This window comes from Ursus arctos, unplaced genomic scaffold, assembly GCF_023065955.2.
Source record: "Ursus arctos isolate Adak ecotype North America unplaced genomic scaffold, UrsArc2.0 scaffold_2, whole genome shotgun sequence".
Taxonomy (NCBI): Eukaryota; Metazoa; Chordata; class Mammalia; order Carnivora; family Ursidae; genus Ursus; species Ursus arctos.
Window position 1 is genome coordinate 780,237 of NW_026622874.1, and position 23,736 is coordinate 803,972.

General features: G+C 42.1%; 1 protein-coding gene across 3 annotated transcripts in view; it reads right to left on the minus strand.

Annotated features, from left to right (window-relative positions):
• Nucleotides 1-23,736, minus strand: part of RGS7 (regulator of G protein signaling 7) — a 580,289-nt gene that overhangs the window by 34,005 nt on the left and 522,548 nt on the right. For all 3 annotated transcript variants that reach the window (XM_057315141.1, XM_057315142.1, XM_057315143.1), the window contains one exon: nt 5,779-5,853. In XM_057315141.1, coding sequence (XP_057171124.1) covers nt 5,779-5,853 — 75 coding nt within the window. The remainder of the gene's footprint in view (nt 1-5,778; nt 5,854-23,736) is intronic.

The following is a 23,736-nucleotide window of genomic DNA, read 5'->3' on the forward strand; positions in this document are numbered from 1 at the left end:
CATTGTTGATTTAGTCTCTGCGACTGTGATCAAAGACACCCCGGAGTGCTCCACCCTTCCCAACTCAGCATTGGTTATTTACCTCACCATGCTGGTCTTGCCACTCGTGCCACTGGGTGCCTCGCAACATCAGTGACCCCAAAGTTTTCACTTTGGAATTCTTGATGTATTTTGTCAAAAGGTCAAACCTACTACTTAGGAATATTCTTTTTTGAGGAAGACTATTACAGGGACACCTGGGTGGCTCAGTCGGTGAAGCGTCTGCCTTCCCCTCAGGTCATGATCCTGGGCTCCTGGGATGGAGCCCCGTGTCAGACTCCCTGCTCAGCAGGAAGTCTGCCTCTCCCTCTCCCTCTCTCTCCCTCTCCCCCTCCCCCCTGCTCATGCTTGCTCTCTGTCTCAAGTAAATAAAATCTTAAAAAAAAAAAAAAAAGACCTATTGCTTAGTCAGTACAATTAAAGGTTTGGAGACTTGAAGAGACAAAAAAATCTTCACCTGAGGGTGAGACATCTCACATGTCAACTCCAGGGAGAAGACAAATAACTTTTTCTTTAATAGCAAAGAATTACTATTTTAAAATAAGGGACTTAATATGAGCTATGGAGCACTTTTTCTTTGGACATGAGGAAGAAAGATAAGCACATAATACAACTTCATGAGCCCACAAAATTAAAGTTACCAGACAGGTTTGGAAGAAACTCTTGAAATCAGAAGAGGGTAGATACAGATGCTTAACGGAGCCAATTTTCAGGCTCATCACCAACCTCACCAGTATCTCTAAATTCACATGTGTTTTGTTCCGGACATGTTTTCACTCAGACTCTATCTTTTCTTAATGTTCACTGTTGGCTCTATACCTGGACCCGTTGGATGGACTTGGTTTTCCCTTGTTGCCTCCCATTACTTTGCTCTTGGGCTTTCTTCAGTAGATTTTGACTTGGCTTTAACTTACCTGAATCATTCATTTTACACTATCTTTGGTAAGTCTTCCAATCTGCCCTCTCTTGACCTAGCCTCAACCTCTGGGAACTCAAGTTCTATCACTGGGCAACAATTTCAACCCAACGAGCAGCACATACGCTGTGACTTAATTATTAATAGGACTGAACTGAACGGCTTAAATTTTCTCTGTTCTTTCTTTCATTTATTCATTCAGCATCTCTTGAGCACCTACTGTATGCTGGGTAGAATGCTGCGCATCAGGAATACAGAAATAAACAAAGGTGGACATGTTTTCTCCTCCATTGGAACGCACAGCTTAGTGGAGGGAAGCGTGTTACACAGATAATCACACAAACACACGCATGATTACAACTGTGAGAAGTGTTATGAAAGAAGATGCTAATGGGAGCACAGGGCCTGAGGGACAAGGACACTGAATTTCCACCAAAGAAACAGAAAAGGCCTAGGTGAAGTACTAGGCGTCATATCTGAACTTTGAACTCTGAAGTAACTGTTGAGGTTGATTTTTAAAAATTAGGCACACGTGAGAGATTCAACACTTGTAGACAATAAAGTAGACATTTCCCAATGTCTACAATTTTTCAGTGGTACGACATTAATCTTCAATAAAGAAAACAAGAGGACTCTAAGGCTTGCATTCTTGTTCACCTTAGTTTAATTACTAAAAATTCTTAATAAGCAACTATACTCAAGTAAAAACGGCTTATAAGGTAAGAGAGCGGACTGTTTTAATAGTAAGTTTTTTGGTTAAGATTAAAAATAACTAAAAAGACTGCTAGAAAAATACGGCATCTTATGGTGCCACGGCAGTAAACGGATCTGTAAGCTACCTTCTGTCTCCACATCTCTGTGAGCGTTTCAGCACGCATGCAGAGACCATAGGCTCAGAAAGGTCCGTGTGAGAACCGGATCCCTGGGAGGCGCCCTCCAGCAGCCTTGCTACGGCTCCGGCTCCGTGGTTACCATGGAGTTTCCGTTTCATGCAGGTAAACATCAGGAGTTCTCTCTTTCATCAGTCAGAGTGCCTTTCATTTTCTGGGGACCTGTGATAGCTTTTTAACTTTGATTCTTGGTCACAGTGAAAATGGCCATGAATAATGAAATTTTATGTACAGGGCTTATTTTAGGGACAAAGGAGGTAAGGAAATGGATCCTATTTTGGCGGACAAGTTCTGAGGATCATTCGAAATGTGAAAGGTTTCGAATTTTTTTAGAAAAAGGAAATATATTAAAATATTGGCCTGCAGTGGGTAGAATAGAGCTAGCGACAGGTAGGACCGGAGAGGAAGGGACATGAAATTGTCTCAATGGGGGAAAATAAAATTAACTAGCTGGGACCCATTTTGAGTTGTTAGGAAAGCTAGTACCAATCAAGATGCTTAGACTTGAAAAAATGTACATTTATTTAAATCCAGTGCCTGACCAGCTTTTTTCACAGAGGGTACCATCCAACCAAATGAATACTGGGTCAGTTATTCATAAAATGAAACAGATCTGACTTTCTCCATAAACCTGTTCTTATGTGATTTCCCTTCACATCCTAGAAGAATTCTAAGAAAATACTCCCCTACTTTTATCCTTGACAGGCGGTGTGGGGGGTGCTTTAAAACAGGAAGCAAAGAGTACGGAAGCTCTTATGCCCTTCTTTGTGGAGTGAAATCTTTGGGATTTTCCCAACTGGTGGTAGAGCGTGGGGATATTTCTCTGTCTCCTGGACCGCTCAGCTGGACCAGAGAACAGACTGTGATCACATCTGCTGGTGTGTGGAGGCCGCCAGTGCAGAGAGGGCAGAGCACAGAGGGCACGGGAGAGAGAGAACCCTGATGAGCCCTGGGGTCCGTCAACCCCAGGGCTAACTCCGCCCTGCCAACTCTCAAGGGTCTAGAATATTCCCTGCTGTTTGCTGTTTGAGCAGAATGTTTGTTGCCTGTCACCTGATTGTACTTCTTACTTAAAACCCTTTTGTGTTACTCTAAGGAGTGAATAGTTTCTTCTGTTAAAATTAGAATTCCACATTATGCATATACAAGCAAGGAAATGCCAATTTTTTTTATGTATAAACAGTTTTATGTGTAAACAGCCACTGCATTAAAAGCAGGAAAACGAGACATGGCATCAGGAATTTCCTAACTGCTCTTCCACGATGTGCTCATTAGCTGTTACCTAAAATACAAAGTGTCTTAATGCCTAAATGAAGGTGTCAGAGAAAAGAAAAGTAGTGAGACAAGAAACAGCTTACTTTGGTTTTGAAATAGGGGTCCTGAAGTTGCAGGAAGCAATGCAAAGTGTGGGTTTAGTCATGTACATACAAATGCTTTTTTCATTTTCCTCAGGTTTTGTGGTGTCCTAGGGCCCCTCTAGCTCTCGTCATACAGAGGGATCCATCCTGTGTTGGTTAATTTTACGTGTCAAGCTGGCTGGGCCACAGCGCTCCTATATTTGATCAAACATAATTCCGGATATTTCTTTGAGGATGTTTTTGAATGAGATTAAAATTTAAATCAGCAGACTTTGAATAAAGCCAATTCCCCTTCATAAGGTGGGTGGGCCTCATCCAATCAGCTGAAGGCCTGAATAGAACTAGAAGACTTCCTCCAAGCCAGAGGGAATTCCGTCAGCAGAGGGCAATTCTCGCCTGGGACTCTGGCCGCTGGCCTCCCTCATCAGATCTGGGGCTTGGCCAGCCTCTACAACTGCAGGGGACCATTTCTTAAAATACATCTTTTGCTCTCCCTCCCTCTGTCTCTGTCCTTCTCTCCTGCCCCCTTTGGGGGACCCTGACTGATACACAGCCTGACCTATTATAATTAAAATCTTAGAAACAGACTGAAGAAAATCAGGCACACCGTGGCCCTTAAAATCTGCCTGGATTAGGCTGATTTCTTTCCGGCTCTGCTACATTATCACCCCTTCACAGAGACATAAGGAAATACACTCCACCCGCCTCTTTGTATTTTAGTAAAGACACTGATCCTAACTACCTAAAAATATCTCAAATCAGATGTACTTCTAAGCCTTCTCTTCACATATTTGATAAACACATTTGAAATTTAACAATTAAATAGAGAATTCTAGTCCCTGCTTTCTTTAGGTACGTGTGTGGATTACTGCTGTAGGGGTTTACGGGGTCCCTTATTCTTGTCGGGATATATAGTCATGAGAAATACTGTCTCGGCTGACTGCTAAAGGAATACACAGCAGCTCTCCTCACTAGGGGTAGCATCTGTCTGCAAGAATGAACTGCCATCCAGGGCTTCCACTTTCTTACCAGCAGAAGTTTAAAACATGGTGGTCACAGCACTAAAAGGATAAGCAAAGGACGTAGTCCGACTAGCTCTGGAAGGCAAAGACAGTTTCCAAGGTGAGAGGCTGGCCTCTGCCATTTCTGTCCAAGGCTTGCATTCCCACAGAACTGCCCACTCCGCAAGGACAGACTGCGAACACGTCAGAGGGTGGTGGGACAGTTTGCTGTTTGCCGTGTATTGTTTCGGTAATAAAATGGTGTGGTGATCTAGAATCCCGAATCATTCAAATTCCCTGGATAACATGTTATAGATGGAGTTGCAGCCCTCTGAAGTTCATGTTGGAATCCTCATCTCCAGTGTGACTACATAGGGAGATGGAGTCTATAAGGAGGTAACCAAGGTTAGAAGAGGTCATCAGGTAGCACCCTAATCCTATGAAGCTGCTGTCCGTACAAGAGGGACAGACACCAGAGCTCTGTCTCTGCCACGTGAGGACACAGCGAGAAGGCAGTTGTCTACAAGCCAGGAAGAGCGCTCTCACCAAAAACCCAACCTGATCTGGGACTTCTGGTCTCCAGAACTCTGAGTAAATAAATTCCCATTATGTAAGCCGCCCAGGTGGCATTGTGTGAGCAGACTGATAAATACCGCTTAACACAATCACACGGTCATAGAGGTACAGACATTCGCCTACTTGTTCAATGTGCACACTCTCATTAGACCATGAGCTGTCTCATGGTGGGATGCGAGCATTGACCGGGGAATACCTAAAAACCAGTGCATACCTGGCATAAAGTAGAGACTTGTTAAATCTGATTAAATGGATCATTCCAGTTACTAACCAAATATGAGCTAATGTAGCCAAATTCAACACTTTTGACTCTGAGAAGTCATACACACACACACACACACACACCAAAAAGTAAAAAAAAAAAAAAAAAAAAAAAAAAAAAAAAATCAGCATTCCCTAATTTTGAAAACAAGGGCACACGTGCTGCTTGCTGTAGCATTCTCCAGAATTTTTGTTTTTCTCTGGTAATTTTAGGGTACGGAGCTCCACAGTGAGGCCCTGCAGTTCTACCGTCACTGACTCACAGGAAATCACACCACCGCTGAGACAGCTCCAGCTCCGCAATCCCGTCTCTACGGCATTTCGCCTTGCTCTGCCTGGTTTTCCCATCATGAAGGGAGGGCTGATGCGACGTGAAGCTCAACATCGCCAATTAACGCTTTTCAAGTTTTCGGAAAGCACGGTGGCCTGCCTGGCCTTGGGAAGACAGCAATACCATGTAGCATGAAGAACACAGTTCTCTAAGTCCTATCTGTCCACCCATATGCTGTCTCTTCTGACTCAGAGCATATCTCAGTTGGCCTCTGCTGGGAAAGCTTGACACAAAGTAAGGTATTATGAAAAGTAATTCTTCAAAATTCAGAAGTAGTGATGGGCGGCCAAAAAAAAGGCAAGGAAGATGCTAGAAGATACTCCAGGAAGTGGGTGAAAGGTTTTTATGACTGATGTCCTCCAAACAGTGCAACCCATCCCAAGATCACAGCAAACGTGGCTATTACCTTCCGTGTTTTGTGTGGGTTTCTCATTCTGGATGACTTCTTAATGTCCACTTCCGTGGTATTTACACATCCAGGCTGGAAATGGAAAAACAGAGAGACAAAGGAATCTTTGAGGGTGAGGTTTTTGATCCATGTGCGAATGACTTGCCGTCCAGGTCCCTGGCAACTCCTTCCCTGGTCCCAGGTCCCTGGCCACAGCCACCCTCTCAGCAGAGCCAGTAAAAAAATATATTATACTCTCACTCGCACTAGAAGGACTTCAGAAAACATTCTTGAATGACTTCCGGAAAAACAGGGAAAAGAAATGCATGCGCTTTGTCTGTGAAAGTGGGTGTTGACATTCGTTGCTAACCCAACAGACTGAGAGTAAGGGTGTCCAAAGATCCAGTGGACCATAGCCCAGCTGGTACCCGCACACAGCCCCGCTCAGAGTGTCCCTCTAAGTGAGGTGACACTGTTATTAAAAGGCTGTTTGCTTCCCAAGTTGCAAAGCCACAATCTGTTGACCCAGCTCAAATCCCAGAATGAATTTTGATGAGGGAACGGAAGGCAAGGGGAGGACAAAGCAGAAGCTGACACCCCGCCCCCTCCCCCCGCCCCCCCCATGGGATGTATGAGACATTCCTCAGGCACTCCTGGTTGCCCTGAAGGACCAAGAAACAGTTAACCTATAGGGACCACCATCTTGCAAGACCTGTCTCCCTCAGTTTGCAAATGTCTTAGCAGTTTACAAGAACAAAGCATTTCTATTACTAACCTAGTTTCCAGGAGGGAATACAACTAAATGTCTTATAGCCTGCAGACCACAGACAGATACTTGTAGGAATCCAGGAAGGTCCCAACTATCTTCACGTTAATGCCTTGCTAGAGGAAAAAACAACTTAACTCGACAATGGCAAGGCCTCTGGTATCTTGTGAATCTTCTTTAACATATGAAAATCCTCTTGAAACCTCCCTTTTTCCTTACTTCCCCAACCCCACGGTATATAATCAGCCACCCCTCACAACCCGGAAGCTCTTTCTGACCTAGGGTCCTGTCCCCGTGCTTTAATAAACCACCAATTTTGTACCAAAGGTGTCTCAAGAATTCTTTTTGGTCGTTGGCTCCAGACTCCACCCCACTGAACCTCACCTAAATCCTGCAACCTCATCAAAAAAAATTTTTTTTACAATGATTGATGAAATCGGGGTACTAGGGATACTTGTTTTCCCTACACAGAATGGGAGTGTGGGAAGCCTGCTACTGGTTCTCTGACAACCTCAAGAGTATCATTTTGCCAGATTTATTATTCTGTTGCCCAGAAACAGAAAGCTGGAAAGCTTCTCTTCTATTTGGAGGAGGAGAGGGAAGGAGGAAGAAAAGACAGAGAGGGTGGGGGTGAGGAGAAGGAGAGGAGAAAGGGAAGGGAAGGAGGGAGAGGGAGGAGAGAGATGATGAATCAGGAAAAAGAGAAGAAAGGAGATTTCAAGAATCCAGGAGACCTTTTATCTGGAAAGGTCCTTAGATATCGCTTAGTCTTTAGAAGGGATTGGTAGGAAGTGGTTACACGGATTACATTTCGCCAGCTTTCAGGTTTTGGTACCAGATACAGGGATCTCTGGTTCTGGTAAAACGTATGATGTACGGAGCTGCTCAGTTTCTCTATTTTTTCCCACAGACTGCAAGATCATTAAGACATCAGATATACCTGAAAGTGAGTCCAGAGGAACTGTGAATGTGGAAAAAGACTTCAGTGCATTTGGGATGTTATGGGAGGGGTGGGGGCAAAAAGGCAGCGCTGGTGTGATTCCAGAAATAGGCTGCTCTCTACACTCATTGGCAGGCAAGGGGGTTCACTCTCTGTCTAATGAGGACATGGGGCATTTTCTTAAACCACTCTGTCCTGACAGCACAGCCATTGGGAAAAACTCCACCATAACAGTGTAAGGGATAAAGAAGCAAGGAAGGAAAGTCTTTTTTCTTGTTTCTTCCCCCTACATATGTTGGATGTGAAATACATACACCACAAACACACAAACACACACACGGCACCAAACTGTTAAATTAATCACAAATTTGGTTTGCACATCTTCGTGGCAGTATCTGGTTTAGCACGACGGTCTGCTGGGCCGTGTAGGAGGAAGAGCACCCACTGGCGTGGGCGTAGTTACTGACTGACACTGCGCAGCTCCCTTCAGCTACCCCCGCATCAGACTGATCAATATCTGATATTCCGGTTTAATTTTTCTGTGGCTTGTTGTGGCAGGCGTGTTTTCTAAAAGACCCCGGTGATTTTGATATGCAGCCAGGATTCACAACCATTGATCTAGATGTAACAAAATAATGCTTTGAAAATTTTAAAGCAATATTGACGTGTCTTCATTTCCTGTTAGATTTCCGTTTCCTTGCAACGTTCCACCTGTAAGCCTCAGTTCATTAGGAAGGCGAAGCACTGAAATTCTTTAAGCTCTTACTGATTCACCGAAAGCCAAGCATGGCAGGACAGATCATAGAGGTCTTCTATACGTCAAGGGGTGGGAACGATGAGGATATGCTATAGAGGAAAGGGAAGGCACGGCCTTCCATCAGCTGGAGAAAAAGAGACCATTTATTATTTATTCGAAAATACTTATTTCTGCATCTAATTGCCAGATCTTGTGATAAATGATGAAATACAAGGATGCATGTATGATCAAATATAAGCAGCATAATAAAATGTGAATCAGCACAATGTGGGAACACAGGACTGGAGAGAAGCTGGCATGGGCGTTATGCAACAGAACATTTCAGACACCCATTATTATTATTATTATTATTATTCTTTAAGATTTTATTTATTTATTCGACAGAGAGAGAGACAGCCAGTGAGAGAGGGAACACAAGCAGGGGGAGTGGGAGAGGAAGAAACAGGCCCATAGAGGAGAAGCCTGATGTGGGACTCGATCCGGAACGCCGGGATCACGCCCTGAGCCGAAGGCAGACGCTTAACGACTGCGCTACCCAGGCGTCCCCCCCACATGCATTATTATGCACATCGTCTTGGTTCTCACCAACATGGCAGATATATATATATGTAGTATTTGAGCAAATTCGATCCCAGTAAGACCATGTGGTGTTTAGTTATTTTAAAAAGGCCAGCATTCTATGCTTTTAGGGCATATATAACATGTACCACTAGCTGGCACCATATCCTCGTGAAATGTTATGCCTAAGTTGGTTTTCCGCACTACTAAACACAGCTTCCCAATATGATGTAACACTAGCATTACCAAGCAAGCCCTCAATAAAAATGCTCAAATAAGTACTACTGGCCAGATATAATATTAAGTTCATAGTATCGTTCAATTTAAGGAATAATGATGAATATTTACATTGGCCTAGAAGGGAATCCTGTTCTCTCCAGCGATTCAGAGGTGTATTCATTCAACAGAATTAAGCTTTGTTGTGACATTACTGTTACACTATTTATTACAAAGTAGAATTTAATGCCTTGGAATCCATTCCTGAAGCAGCAGAAGGATCATATCATTGAGAAATATTACGCCGTAATGCTCACGTAAGTGTCCCAGTGAGCTGCAAAGCAGAGCTGCGATTTGACCCAAAAGCATCTGGATACCCTTCAGTTCCCGTCGTGGCAAAACAGCATTATTGGTTGCGGCGGAAGGCACCCTGTGCTCAGATAAGCAGGGAAACCTAAGGACTCTTCAGGGAAGAGCAGCATGAAGAGACAGTAATGGAGAACGACTGTCACTCAGTCCCAGGAGCTGAAGTGAAACTGGGCAAAACAACGTCCTAAATGACAAATGAACGGAGATGTAAGAATGAGGTGGCCAACAGAACTGATAATGAGATACCCATATTCCTGGAAATTAGAAAAAAGATATGATTCTGGGAAAATTAAGGTTTTGAATACTGAATGTGGAAATATTTTGAAAAATTATTGGTTCAAATGTAATTAAATTACTGGAAACGATCTGTCATTTTGTAACAGTACAAGTTTTAAAAGTTCAGTTTGTCACGTATTGTACCTCCGTGAAAATGATTCCTGACTCTTACATAAAGTGATTACAGATTTTAGAGTGTTCGATCTCAGGATATTCTTTTAAACATCTAACTGAAGCTTTTATTTCTGTTCTTGGTCAGCGGGGCTCATGAAGTGCTACCTGTCAAGGCAGCTGTTTAAGGGGGCTATTCTGGAAATCCTCCCGTCCGACCTCCCCTGTAAGATTTACTCGTTTGATTACAACTCCATCTTACTAGCTGGACACAGGTTCTGGGTTACGTAATCCTGCTTCAGCGCAGGCTGTGAACAAATCCGGAGGGTCCGCCGACGGAAGGCAGGCTCTGGCAGGGAGGGGAGGGAAAGGTACCACGACGGCTTGCCGCTGCGGACGGTGGTCAGGTCCGGTAGAAACTGCAGCTCATGGGAAGAAGGACTTTGGTTTAAGTCTACAGATAAGTGGAGGTCATAAGGGAAGTGACTTGATATAATTTATTTTTTTAAAAACTCACTGTGTCTCTCACAAAAATTAACTCAAGACAGATCACAGACCTAAATGTGCAGTGCCGAACTATAACCCCCTAGAAGATAAGCACGGGAGAACACCCAGGTGACCCCGAGTTTGGTGATGACTTTTTACAGACAACAACAAAAGCACAGCCCGTGAGAGAAATCATCGATAAATTAAAAACTTCCGCTCCATGAAAGATAAGCCAGACAGGGGAAAAAGCATTTGCAAAGGGTGCATCTGAAGACAAATACAAATACACATGGGGCGCCTGGGTGGCACAGCGCTTGAGCGTCTGCCTTCGGCTCAGGGCGTGATCCCGGCGTTGTGGGATCGAGCCCCACGTCAGGCTCCTCCACTATGAGCCTGCTTCTTCCTCTCCCACTCCCCCTGCTTGTGTTCTCTCTCTCGCTGGCTGCCTCTATCCTGTCGAATAAATAAATAAAATCTTTAAAAAAAACAAAAAAACAAACAAAAAAAACAAATACAAATACACAGAGATCTCTCAAAACGCAGCCCTGAGAACGTGAACCACCCGAGTCAACGATGCGCAGGGGGTCTGAGCAGAGGAGACGTACGGACAGCAAGCGAGTGGATGAGAGGATGTCATCCACCGTGTGTCATGAGAGAATTGCAAATTAAAACAAGGTTGAAATACCTCTACACTCTTACTAAACAGCCGGGATCCAGGGTCCTCACCACGCGGTGCTATGGGGCAGGCAGGGCAGGCAGGGCAGCAAGAACGCTCCTTCCTTGCCGCTGGGAACGCAAAATGGTACCCACCGGTGGTGGAGGCCCTGACAGTTTTCTTTTTTTTTTTCCTTTTTTGTAATGCAAATACCTGATTTAGGCTTCCAGGACTGAGCAACCCAACCCTCTCAGAGAGGCACCCGTTTCAAGGGCTGCTAGCTAGAAGGAACAGATCACCGGCCACACCGCTTCATAAAGAGGCCGGCTGCCTCCCGCCCTGGGTTCCTTTGTCTTAGAGATCCTGGTTGATCTCAACATCTGATCGTCTTGGGTACTTGCTTTTGTTTTATTTTTGCTCTTTCTCTTCCACTGCTTTAAATTCCTGCTCTTACGGTTTAAATTCACCAATAAAGAGTGAGCCTATGCAGCCCTAGGCCCCCACCTGGACCCTAGTAAAAGCGGTACCCCAGGCCATGCACTCCCCTCTCCCCTCAATCTCATTACGTGGCTCCAGATGTGCTGTGTAATTAACAGGTTCTGAAAGCTGTAAACCTTTATTTTTTCAGGGTTTCCTAACAGCTGTCGGAAGGGCAACTTGCAGTGATAGTAAGAACCACGGGGTTGATCCGACCAGAACACTAGCTATTGACCGGCTGAGACCAGCACAAAACAAGCCACTTTGGATGAGTTATTTGGCAGTTTCTTACAAAACTAAACCTCCTTTTCCATCTGATCCAACAATTGTACTCCCTAGTATTTATCCAAAAGAGTTGAAAAATTACGTCCTCACATGGGCGTTCACTGCAGCTTTATTCATAATTGCCAAAACCTGACATCCTGCAGTCAGTGAATGGATCAATAAACCATGGTATGGAACACAATGGAACAGTGATTAGGGCTAAAAAGAAATACGCAATTAAACCATGAAAAGACAAGGAGGGACCTTAAATGTATATTATGAAGTGAAAGAAGTCAGTCTGAAAAGGCTACACTGTAGGATTCCAACTATGACATTTTGGAAAAGGCAAAACTATGGAGACAGTAAAAAGATCAGTGGTTTCCAGGGCTTAGAGAGAGGGACGGATGATTTAGGCAGAAGACAGAAAATTTTTAGGGCAGTGAAACTATTCGGTATGATACTATAATGGTGGATACGTGTCTTATACACTTGTTTGAAGCCACAGAATGTTCAACAGCAAGAGTGAAACCTAATGGAAATTATGGCCTCCTGGTGCCCATGATGTGTCTGCGCCGGTCCACTGACGGCAACAAAGGTACCAGTCTGGTGAGAGATGCATTTTGAAGCTAGAATCAATAAAACTTGCCTATGGACTGGGTCGAGGAGCACAGAGGGAGGGAAGAAGAGTCAAGGATGACTCTGAGTTATTGGCAGCTGGGCGAGTGGTGCCGCTTACTGAGATGGGGAAGCCTGCGAGAGAAACAACCGTGAACAAAGACAGAAACCAAGCATGGCTCCTGGATTGCATTTACATACAATTCTAGTATTTTCACTGAATCCTCCACTATAGTATAGCTCTTTATGCGGTAAGCATCGAGAGTCATGACTCAGAACATTTCAACGTTAATGCTTGTACCATAATCTCGCCCATCCTTCTGTGTCTCTGACCGTTGGCATCACTACTGGCAATATGAGCACATCACTGAATGTGCAAACCAGAACCTCACGGTCAGTTCTGGAGAAGCTGGTGGAGCGCCACCCCGTGGCTCGAACCTCTACTACACCTCTGTAATTCTCCAGCGCATCCTACCAGACTCTCCGGATCTGTCCTGGGTGGAATCGGAGCACCTCCGCTAACATCTAGCAACTGCGCGTTCATAGCCGTGACAGTCCCTTCGCTAACATCTAGCAACTGAGCATTCATCCTTCCGTGACAGTACCTTTTTATTTTTTATTTTATTTATTTATTTTTTTAAAAGATTTTATTTATTTAACAGAGATAGCCAGCGAGAGAGGGAACACAAGCAGGGGAAGTGGGAGAGGAGGAAGCAGGCTCATAGTGAAGGAGCCTGATGTGGGGCTCGATCCCATAACGCTGGGATCATGCCCTGAGCTGAAGGCAGACGCTTAACTGCTGTGCCACCCAGGCGCCCCCGTGACAGTCCCTTTTTAGAGACGAGCAGCTGCCACATGGGCACAAGTACGGCTAGACTGTCACCGTTCTCAACAGGGCACCAAGAGGACTCCAGTAAGTTTGCTATGGCTCCTTTATGATCACTGGCATTACTCATGATTCATGTTCAGCCTTTAAATACTTAAAATATTCCCAGCTAGAATTGCTTTGCAATAAAATAAAAGTCACCGGGTAAAGGTTGAGCTGTCACACGTACCTTGAATAAAATATGAACGCCTTCAGGAAGTGACAGTGATCTGAGGCAGGTGTGCGCGAACCCTTCTTTTCTGTCACGCTTGGGCCTGCCTTTCATACCACTGGTTGACCTCCCTCCCTTTCCATGATTTGTTTTTTTCTTTACAAAATGCTGGTTGTAATTTGATTTTCAATTGGGAGATAAAAAGACCCCTCTGAGACTGGAGACACACACTCCAAACTTGCTGTAGACTGGGGAGTCCTGGGTTGGCGCTCGGGGCAGGCTCATAACCTTCGTGAAGTGGCACGTGGGTTGGCATTATGTCGGTGTCACTCTGGGATGTTGTTCATGGGAGGGCGAGTAGCGCCAACATTTTGGGATTTCTGGTCCATAAGCTTAGTATCATCAGGTGCCTTAAAACTTTTGACTTTAACTCTTAAAGTATTTGCTGAATGTAGGCATGAAACCTGAACTAGCTCTCTGATAGCAACGGAAACTGCCCCAGCGCAGGAGTTAAGAGCTAAAGAGCAGGAAAATGGGTCTGTTAACTGAGCTGGTGAAAGCAGTTTTGTAGATACGACTATTGTTAGTCCTGGTGATTTAATGGCATGCTGCACCCAGTGAAGAGAACCAGATAAAACTCCTAATAATGTAAATAAGCCACAGTAAGTTCAAAAGGCTTCTAATAATTGTTGTAACAAATAATAGCAGGACAAGTAGAAAATAACAAGCTCATGAAAATCAGAGAATATTGGAAGTGGCCTTGAATCCAAATAGACTTGAATTACAAAGGCTATGGGAGGCTCTTCAGTCATTGTCCCCAAATGGAGAAGAGGCTTACTTCCCTCTCCAGGGGAGACACACAGAGAGAGGCTATTTGTAACACACCCCTCAGCTCAGCAAGACCTCTATAAAGAAGATGAATTTCAAAAACACACTCTGTTGCATTAAACTTGATTTCCAAAGTCAGAAAAGATAAGCATTTTATTTATCTAGTGGTGTCAGAAAAGAGAAGTTCACATAAAGTTATTTTCCAGATTACATATTTATCACTAACTGCCAAAACTCAATTTCATTTTCACCATTAGAAAAAAAGATCTTTTAAAATAATTACCATCCACCCCTGCACTCTTACACAATTATATCCAAAGCAATGCAATCTTTTCTTACTGATTCAAGGTCATTATTGAGAACCACACTTACTGTGCCATCCTTAAGACAGCAATGCCTGTGAGGCTACATGGTCCTAACTCTTTGTGTTTTTTGAGCTTTTTTTTCATTTCATGTCATTTTTTGAATACCTCTGCCTTCTGCCTGTCAGTTGTCAGTTTTGCTGCTCTCAGTGTCCTTGCCCCCAGCACCACCCCACCATCCTCTAATCCGGTACTTGCGTTCTGACAGGGGTCAGGAAACCAGACAAATACTTCTTGAAAAAACACAGCATCTAACATTTCAGCAAATGAACCAAAGTACCCAAGTTAGAGTGTGGGCGTTTTAACAGTTTCTTTGACTAAAAAAACTCTCTTGGCTAAATTTTGCATAGAATTAGGTTTTTGGATATGTGGGGAAGGACGTAAAGAATGGTGACAAAGGAAATGTAAACAAGTTCTCATGATAGCTTCTGGGACACTTACAGGGCATAAATATTATAGGAGCTAATAGAGTGGACCAGAGTAGATGACATGAAACATTTGTCTGGAATTCTGAGATAGGGGATGACACAGGCAGGGGGAGATTGTGATTCGCTGTGTGTTCTCAGGGGCAGGAGGAAACCCTAAGTTCAGGCACAGACTGGGCAGCATCCCGTAGGAATGTCTGCCCCAAATCCTGCAAGTGAACGATCATGCACCCTGCTCTCTACCAGCTGCCTGTGCCGAAAGCCTTCCAGACATGGTGCTAGGTTTAGTTCAGTTGTTCGGAAAGGGCACTGACCAGCTAAGAGCTCCTCTGGCCTCCCCCACTCCATCACTCACTGCCTTTGCAGCAAAGGCCATCACCATCCACCAGGGTGTTCATGCCGTGACCTGGGAGTCGTCAGCAACACCTCGCTTTCCCTTACTTCCCACATTTCGTTTAACAACAAATCTTGTGCACTTTACTTCCAAACACATCCTGCATTCATCGGCACCCCCTCGTGCCACCAGCCTGGTCTAAGCTGCCATTATCTCCCACCTGGACGATCTCAGCAGCCTTCTGATTTGTCTTCATCAGTCCTTTCTTGCTTTCTCCACTCTACCCCCAAGCTGTTCTCTGCACAGCAGTCAGACCGACCTTTTAAAACTATCGCCATGTCATCACGTTCCTCTTCAAACCTCCACACACTTCCCATCACCAGGCAAACCCTCCGCCGTGTTCTACAAGGTGCTACGTAAACAGCTTCTGTCTGCCTTTCCAACCCTGCTGGGGGCCTCTCTGCCTCTGCTCACTTCACTCCAGCCTCACTGGCCTTCTCCCTGCCCCTCACATGTGTCAGGTTCTCCCCTTTGGACCGGCTGTTACTTCTCTCCCCAGTCTTCCATTCTGGCCTGAGAGAGGCCTTACTGGACTACTTGGCCTCCAAACCCTCCCAATCATATCACCCTGTTTTTATTTCTATTTATAGCACTTGCTTCTTTCTAGAATGTTCTTGTGTATTATATTTGCTTGCTTATTTTTTCTCTACCAAAAAGTAAGCTCCTCAAATATAGGGACTTGGTTTCTATCTTGTTTAATGTCACCACCAGAGACTGAATTTTTCTGCTACCTAGTAGGTGCTTAATGAATATTCAATGAATAAATAAATAAATGAATGAGAGAAACCATGGGTGATATGTAATAGTTATTTCTGAACACTACTTATGTTAAAAATACAAAATAAGTTGTATTTACTGTGTTATGGTATATTGTGCATGTGTGCTTGAAAATATTGGTACCCATAACAACTTCCAGACCAACTGGTCATCAACTATCATTATTATCATACATTAACTGAATAGGAAACGTGTGGTCTAATTCTTCACTTAGACTTAAAAGAGACATTTCTGGTACAAGAAAATTTAGCTCAAATGTTCTTTCTCTTGAAATGTAAGTAGTTCATCACTTGATAAGTATATATGGCTAATAATATATTGCTTCCAGATTTTACAGGGGGTGAGTACTTAAAAAGTACTTAGAAAGATTTTTAGAGAAGGCAATATGAGAAAGCCCCTCTGACCCTACATTTATAATTTTGTTTCAAACCATCTCCATTTTGACCTACAAACATTCAAAGACAAATAAAAGCTGTGCTTCTCTGCATTTTCCCCACCTGGATGTTCAAGGCATAGCAGAGTTAAGATAAAACAACTGAACCGTAGGACACAATACTACATCTCATGAATCACTTTTTGGTTTTCAAAAGCATGTGGGTTTTTAACAATATAAAGTCATTCAATCCATGAACATGGGATATCTTTCCATTTGTTTGTGTCTTATTTAATTTTTTTCATCAATACCTTGTAGTTTTCGATCTACAAGTCTTTCACCTCCTTATTTAAGTTTATTCCTAAATATTTTGTTGTTTTTGTGTGTCCTGTTGTAAATGGAATTATTTTCCTAATTTCCTTTTCAGATAGTTTGTGGTTAGAGATTGGAACCCTTGCACACTGCTGATGGGAATGAAAAATGGTGCTGCCATTATGGAAAACAGTATGGATATTTCTCTAAAAATTAAAAATAGAACGACCAAAAGACCAAGTAATCCCACTTCTGGATATTTATCTAAAACAACTGAAATCAGAATCTCAAAGAAATATTAGCACTCTCATTTTAACTGCAATGCTACTCACAATGGTCAAGATGTGGAAACAACCTAAATGTCCCCTGACAAAGCAAAGATAAATAAACTGGGTAAATACATACAATAGAATACTATTCAGGCTTAAAAAAAGAAAAGAAAGAAAGAAAATCCCGTAATATGTGACAACATGAATGAATCTTGAGGTCATTATGCTAATTTAAATCAGCCAGATAACCTAGAAGAAATGGATAAATTCTTAGAAATATACAATCTTCCAATACTGAACCAGGAAGAAATAGAAAATCTGAATAGACCATTTACAAGAAATGAAATCGAATCAGTGATCAAAAACTACAAAAGAATAAAAGTCCAGGACTTTTAGACTAGGTGGATTCACAGGTAAATTCTACCAGACATTTAAAGAAGAATTAATACTAATTCTCCTCACACTATTCCAAAATCTATGAGGCCAGGATTACTCTGATACCAAACCACACAAAGACATCACAAAAAAAATATCTACAGGCCAATAACCCTGATGAACATAGATGCAAAAATCCTCAACAAAATATTAGCAACCACACACAACTATACATTAAAGAAATCATTTATCACGATCAGGTAGGATTTATTCCTGGGATGCCAGGATGGTTCAATATTCACCAATCAATCAACATCACACAACGTAGGACAAAAATCATACAATAATTTCAATAGGTGCAGAAAAAGCATCTGACAAGGTTTAACATCTATTCACGATAAAAACTGTCAACCAAATGGGGTTAGAGGGAACATACCTCAACGTAATAAAGGTCATATATGAAAAACCCACAGCTAACATCATCCTCAAGGGGGAAAAACAGAGAGCTTTTCCCCTAAAGACAGAAACAAGACAAGGATGTCTACCTTTGCCACTTTTATTCGACATGGTACTGGAAGTCCTAGCGACAGCAATCAGAAAGAAAAAGAGATAAGAGGCATCCATATTGGTAAAGAAGATGTTAAACTATCACTATTTCCAGATGACATGATACTATCCTAAAGATTCCACCAAAAAATTACTAGAAGTAATAAACAAATTTAGTAAAGTGGCAGGATACAAAACTAGAAATTGGTAGCATTTCTATACACTAACAATGAAGTTGCAGAAAGAGAATTTTAAAAAACAACACTACTTACAATTGCAGCAAAAAGATTAAAATACCTCGAAATAAACTTAACCAAAGAGGTGAAAGACCTATACTCTAAAAACTATAAAACACTGATTAAAGAGATTGAAGATGACACAAACAAATGGAAAGATAGTCCATAATCATGGATTGGAAAAATTAATATTGTCAAAACATTTGTATTACCAAAAGCAATTTACAGATTCAATGCAATCCCTATCAAAATATCAACAGCATTTTTTAAAAAACCAGAACAAATAATACTAAAATTTGTATGGAATTTCAGAAGAACTTGAATAGCCAAAGCAATCCTGACAAAGAACAAAGCTGGAGGTATCACAATTGCAGACTTCAAGATGTACCGCAAAGCTGTAGTAATCAGAAGAGTGTGGTCTTGGCACAAAAACATATATATAGATCAAGAGAACAGCATAGAGATGCCAGAAATAAACCCACATTTATAAGGTCAATTAATCTATGACAAAGGAGGTGAGAATATACAATAGGGAAAAGATAGTCTTTTCAATAAATGGTGCTGGGAAAACTGGACAGCTACATGCAAAAGAATGAAACTGGACTACTTTCTAACACCATAAACAAAAATAAACTAAAAATGGATTAGAGACCTAAACATGAGACCTGAAATCATAAAAATCCTAGAAGAGAACACAGGCAGTAATTTCTCTGCCAACATTTTTCTAGATACATATCCTAAGGCAAGGGAAACGAAAACAAAAACAAATTATTGGGACTACATCAAGATGAAAAGCTTTTGCACAGCAGAGGGAAACCATCAAAAACCAAAAAGCACTCTATTGCAAGGGAGGGAGAAGATATTTACAAACGATATATACCATAAGGGGTTAATATCCAATATATAAAAAGAATGCATGCAAGTCAATACTGAAAAAAACCACAAACAAAACAAAACAAAACAAAAATCTTATTTAAAAAATGGGCAGAGGACCTGACTAGATATTTTTCCTAAGAAGACGGACAGATGGTCAACAGACACATGAAAAGTTGCTTGACACCACTGATCCTCCAGGAAATGCAAATCGAAACCACAATGAGATGTCACCTCATGCCTGTTAGGATGGCTACAATCAAGAAGACAAAGCAACAAGTATTGGTGAGGACGTGGAGAGAAAGGAACACTCATGCTGTTTGGTGGGAACGCAAACTGGTGCAGCCACTGTGGAAAACAGTATGGAGATTCCTCAAAAAGTTAAAAATAGAGCTACCCTATGACCCAGCAATTACACTACTGGGTATTTGTGCAGAGAATACGAGAACACTAATTCAAAGGGATACATGCACCTATGTTTACTGCAGCATTATCTGCAATAGCCAAGACATGGAAACAACTTAAGTGTGCATCGATAGCCAAATGGACAAGGAAAACGTGGTATACATGCACAATGGACTATTATGTAGCCATAAAAAGGATGAGAGCTTGACATTTGTCACAACATGGATGGACCTCGAGGGTATCATGCTAAGTGAAATAAGTCAGACTGATAAAGAGAAATACCATACCATTCCACTCATAAGTGGAATCTAAAAAATTGAATAAACTATAATTCAGAATCAGAGCTTTAATACAGAGAATAAACTGATGGCTTCTAGAGAAGAAGAGGGTGGGGGGTTGGGCAACATGGGTGAAGAGGAGAGGGAGATACAGGCCTCCAGTTACGGAATGATTAAGTCATGGAAATAAGAAGCAGAACATAAGGAATACAGTCAATGATACTGTAGTAGTGATGTGATAGGACAAATGGTAGCTATTCTTGTGATGAACATAGCATAATGTATAAACTTGTTAAGTTACGAATTTGTATACCTGAAACGAATATAACATTGTGTCAGCTATTATTTTCAGAAAAGATAAATACAAATAAATTCATAAATAAGCCAGTCATAGAAAGACAAATATTATATGACTGCACTTTTATGAGGTTTCTAAAATAGTCAAATTCAGAATCAAAAGGTGGAATGGTAGTTTCCAGGGGCTGGGGAGAAGGGAAATTACGGATTTGCTAATTATCAGGCATAACATTTGAGATAAGGAAAAGGAGTAAGTTCTAGAGATCTGATCTCTTAAGTATTCTTACCACAAGAAAAAGTTAAAACAAAGTGTGAGTTTTAGACATAGAATAAAAGAGCTTAATTTCCAAAGGACTCATTCTGTTACCACTGTTCTTCCTTGCTCTGTATTATGGAATTAAAGATTAAAACCCTCTATGAATGGGGCACCTGGGTGGCTCAGTCAGTTAAGCATCTGCCATCATCTCAGTAATGATCTCGGGGTCCTGGGATCAATCCCCATATCGGGCTCCCTGCTCAGCAGGGAGTGTGCTTCTCTCTCTGCCTCTCTCCCCCACCCCTCACTCAAGTTCTCTCTCTCTCTCAAATAATTAATAAAATCTTAAAAAAAAAAACCTTTATGACAAAAATCCTCATTCAAGATGTAAAGCAATAAAAATAATACAGATAATAACAAAAGTTCTTACTTTGTGATTTTCCAACCAATATCTCATTTGAGTTTTGTAAACATTTTATAACCTACACAGGTCAACCACTCTGAGCCTAATTTTTACTGAAACATAATATTGAAGACTTGCACAGTAGAAGGCATCAATCTTATCTGGTCTAACCTAGCACCCAGTTCATGATTTCTCTGACAACTTCTATGACCGGAGTCATTCAACCCTAGCTCTTGCAATGGGCATCACTCTTTCCTTAAGATAATCCCATCTATGGCACATTCTTTACAATGTAGAAAAACCTTTTAATAAGTCACTTATTTAAAGAGTTAGACTATGTTTTAAAATGTTACTACTACATGAAAAGAACAAAACAACATGACTACAAAATAGGTAAGATCATGGGCTGTATATTCTTGGAAGGTAAGGAACCCTGTAAGGCTGGGAGTCTCTACATGCAAAGGTAAGAGGACTGGTACCAAATTCTGTTGTACAAAATAATGTGTGCAAAGGGGAGGCATATTCCTGATACATAAAGCATGTGTTGGCTGCTATTATTATTAGAAGTAAAGTTTGACACACAGAAAACAATCATAGAGCAAGGAACTGGGTCTTTCAGATTGTTAGGATTGAGGAAGTTACTAATTAAAAACAAATGGAACTTTATTGAATGGAAGCAAAAATAAAATAAATAAAATGAACAAACTTTAGCAATTTAAGACCAGAGATCATATTTAATAAATAAATGAGTAAATAGCTTTTTGGGACTAGTTATATGGTCGTGTGGAGGTAAGAGTGCAGAGTTGTTTCAGTTCAAAATCCTTCAGCTACGTCAAGTCAGGCACCAGATGAATACATGTGAGTTTCATTTCCTCAATGGCTGCTTTAATGTTTCACTTCTCAAAGGGCTAACTTCTAACATCTGAAAATACGTACTGACAAATGTCTTTATGTTGGAGTTTGTGACAATCAAATGTAATTTGCTTCAAAAAATCCAGTTTTTAATTGTGAGAAGGTACAAAATATTGTTGAGGGGAAATAGCAGAGCTGAGGAGAAATTTTCTAGAGCTTTCTGGGTCTGAGAGAGAATTGACTTATTTTCCCATTAATTTAGATTGTTTTCAATTTTAATTTAATTATTTTTATCAGGAAAGGAAAGTTCATTTGAAGCAGACACCTGGTATCAGATTAAGAGAACACAGCCTTTCTTCCGTTTTTTTTCCCAATACAATTTGGGGAAACTATATCTGGGGGGATTCAAATGGACAGCAAAAACAGGGCCCAAATACCCACTGCTCCCTGTGGAATCAGAATTCATGCTGGTCCTGTCGGTACTGGTAGGTTGAGTCCAGTTGGGTTTGCTGGGCCGTCCCTTCATAGACTGTGTGCACTTGTGTGTGCGTGTGCGTGTGTGTGCGTGCACGCATGTTTTTACTTTTTAATTGCATTTGATTTCAAACCTCCAGAAAAAATTGCAAGAAAGTTCAAAGGACTCCACAGACTCTTTCCAAGACTGTCCAACTATCTTTACTCCATTTCTCCGTCTATAGTAAAAGATGAGCTATTGACCCTTCCTGCCGGCAAACAGGACTTCACTATCCTGCTGTCATAGGAATGGTCCAAGAGGCCGGCTTCCCAGGAGCACGGCAGACCTAGAGGCTTTTCTTTTCTTCCCAGCACTTGCCCAGACCCCCGGTAGATGCAAGATACCATCAGTATTTGGGATTAATACTCTCCTCTCCTCACCTCCCTGAGAGGTGGGCTGTTGGCCTCAGGGCCTTGCTCCCAGCATCACCCCAGTCACATCCGTATCCTCACCATTTCAGAAGGAACAGGACAGAAATCTGACACTACATTTTGAAAAGCTGCCAACGCATAAGCTACAGAAACACCAACTTAATAAGGGGGAAAATAGTTTTTATTCTCACTCTAACCATGGCTCACATAAATAGCATCAGATATTACATAATAATAGGACACTGTATCTCCAAGTCTATTCAGGGATAGAAAGAACAGACAAAGGATAAAAGATGTAACCAACGGAGCAAAAAAGAACAGTTTCACTCACAGAGGCTCGTGATAGTTACATTGTCAAAATATTTTTTAATCCAAAGGAACAGATCAGAATAATAGACAGAAACGCTGTTCTTTTCATCACACAAAAGGAGAATTAAATTTGGATTGACACATCTTGGATTTTCTGGACCAGTTAAAAGAACCAGTAACTGGATCGTGGACTACTGGAAAAGGAGAGCGTCACGCGCCCAGGCCTACGCGAGCATTAAGGACACAGAACTGCGTATTTCTAATGACTTCAGCATATTTTCTCATGCACACCTCAAAACTGACAATGCCAAAACTTACAACAGGAATATCACAGAGTTTTCAACAATATTAGGAACTATATTAACATCCTGCTACAAAGCTCCAAGTGAACACATGAGATTATGTGTGTAAATTACACACACAGTACAAAACAAAAGCTACCCGCCTGATACCTATGCAGTCTCCAGACCACCGTACCCGCAGCTCCAAGTGCAGTTGGCCCGGGGCTCTTCTGGCTCTGATACCTGCCCCCTTACACAGCACATTCCACACCGCGGCTGTTTCCAGCAGCCTCATGGGGCTGATAATGCTGAGCTCCTCTCAGAGACGTTGTGCCAACAGACAGATCCCACCATTCGCCTGCCTCAGAGATCAAGCAAATATGCAAGGCACAAGGAAAAAGAATGAAATCTCGCCATTTGTGGCCGACACGGATGGAGCTGGAGACTATAACCTCAGCAAAATAAGTCAGACAGGGAAAGACAAACACCATATGATGTCACTCATATGTGGGATTTAAGACAAAGCAAATGAGCAAAGGGAAGAAGAGAGAGAGAGGGAGGCAAAGCAAGAAACAGACTCTTAACTCTAGAGAACTGATGGTGACAGGGTGGAGGGGGGAGACGGGGAGGTGGGGGGGCGGCTACATAGGAGGGCACTTGCGAGGCACCGTGGACAGCCTAGGAAATGAAAAGTTCATCACTTTGCCGCATTT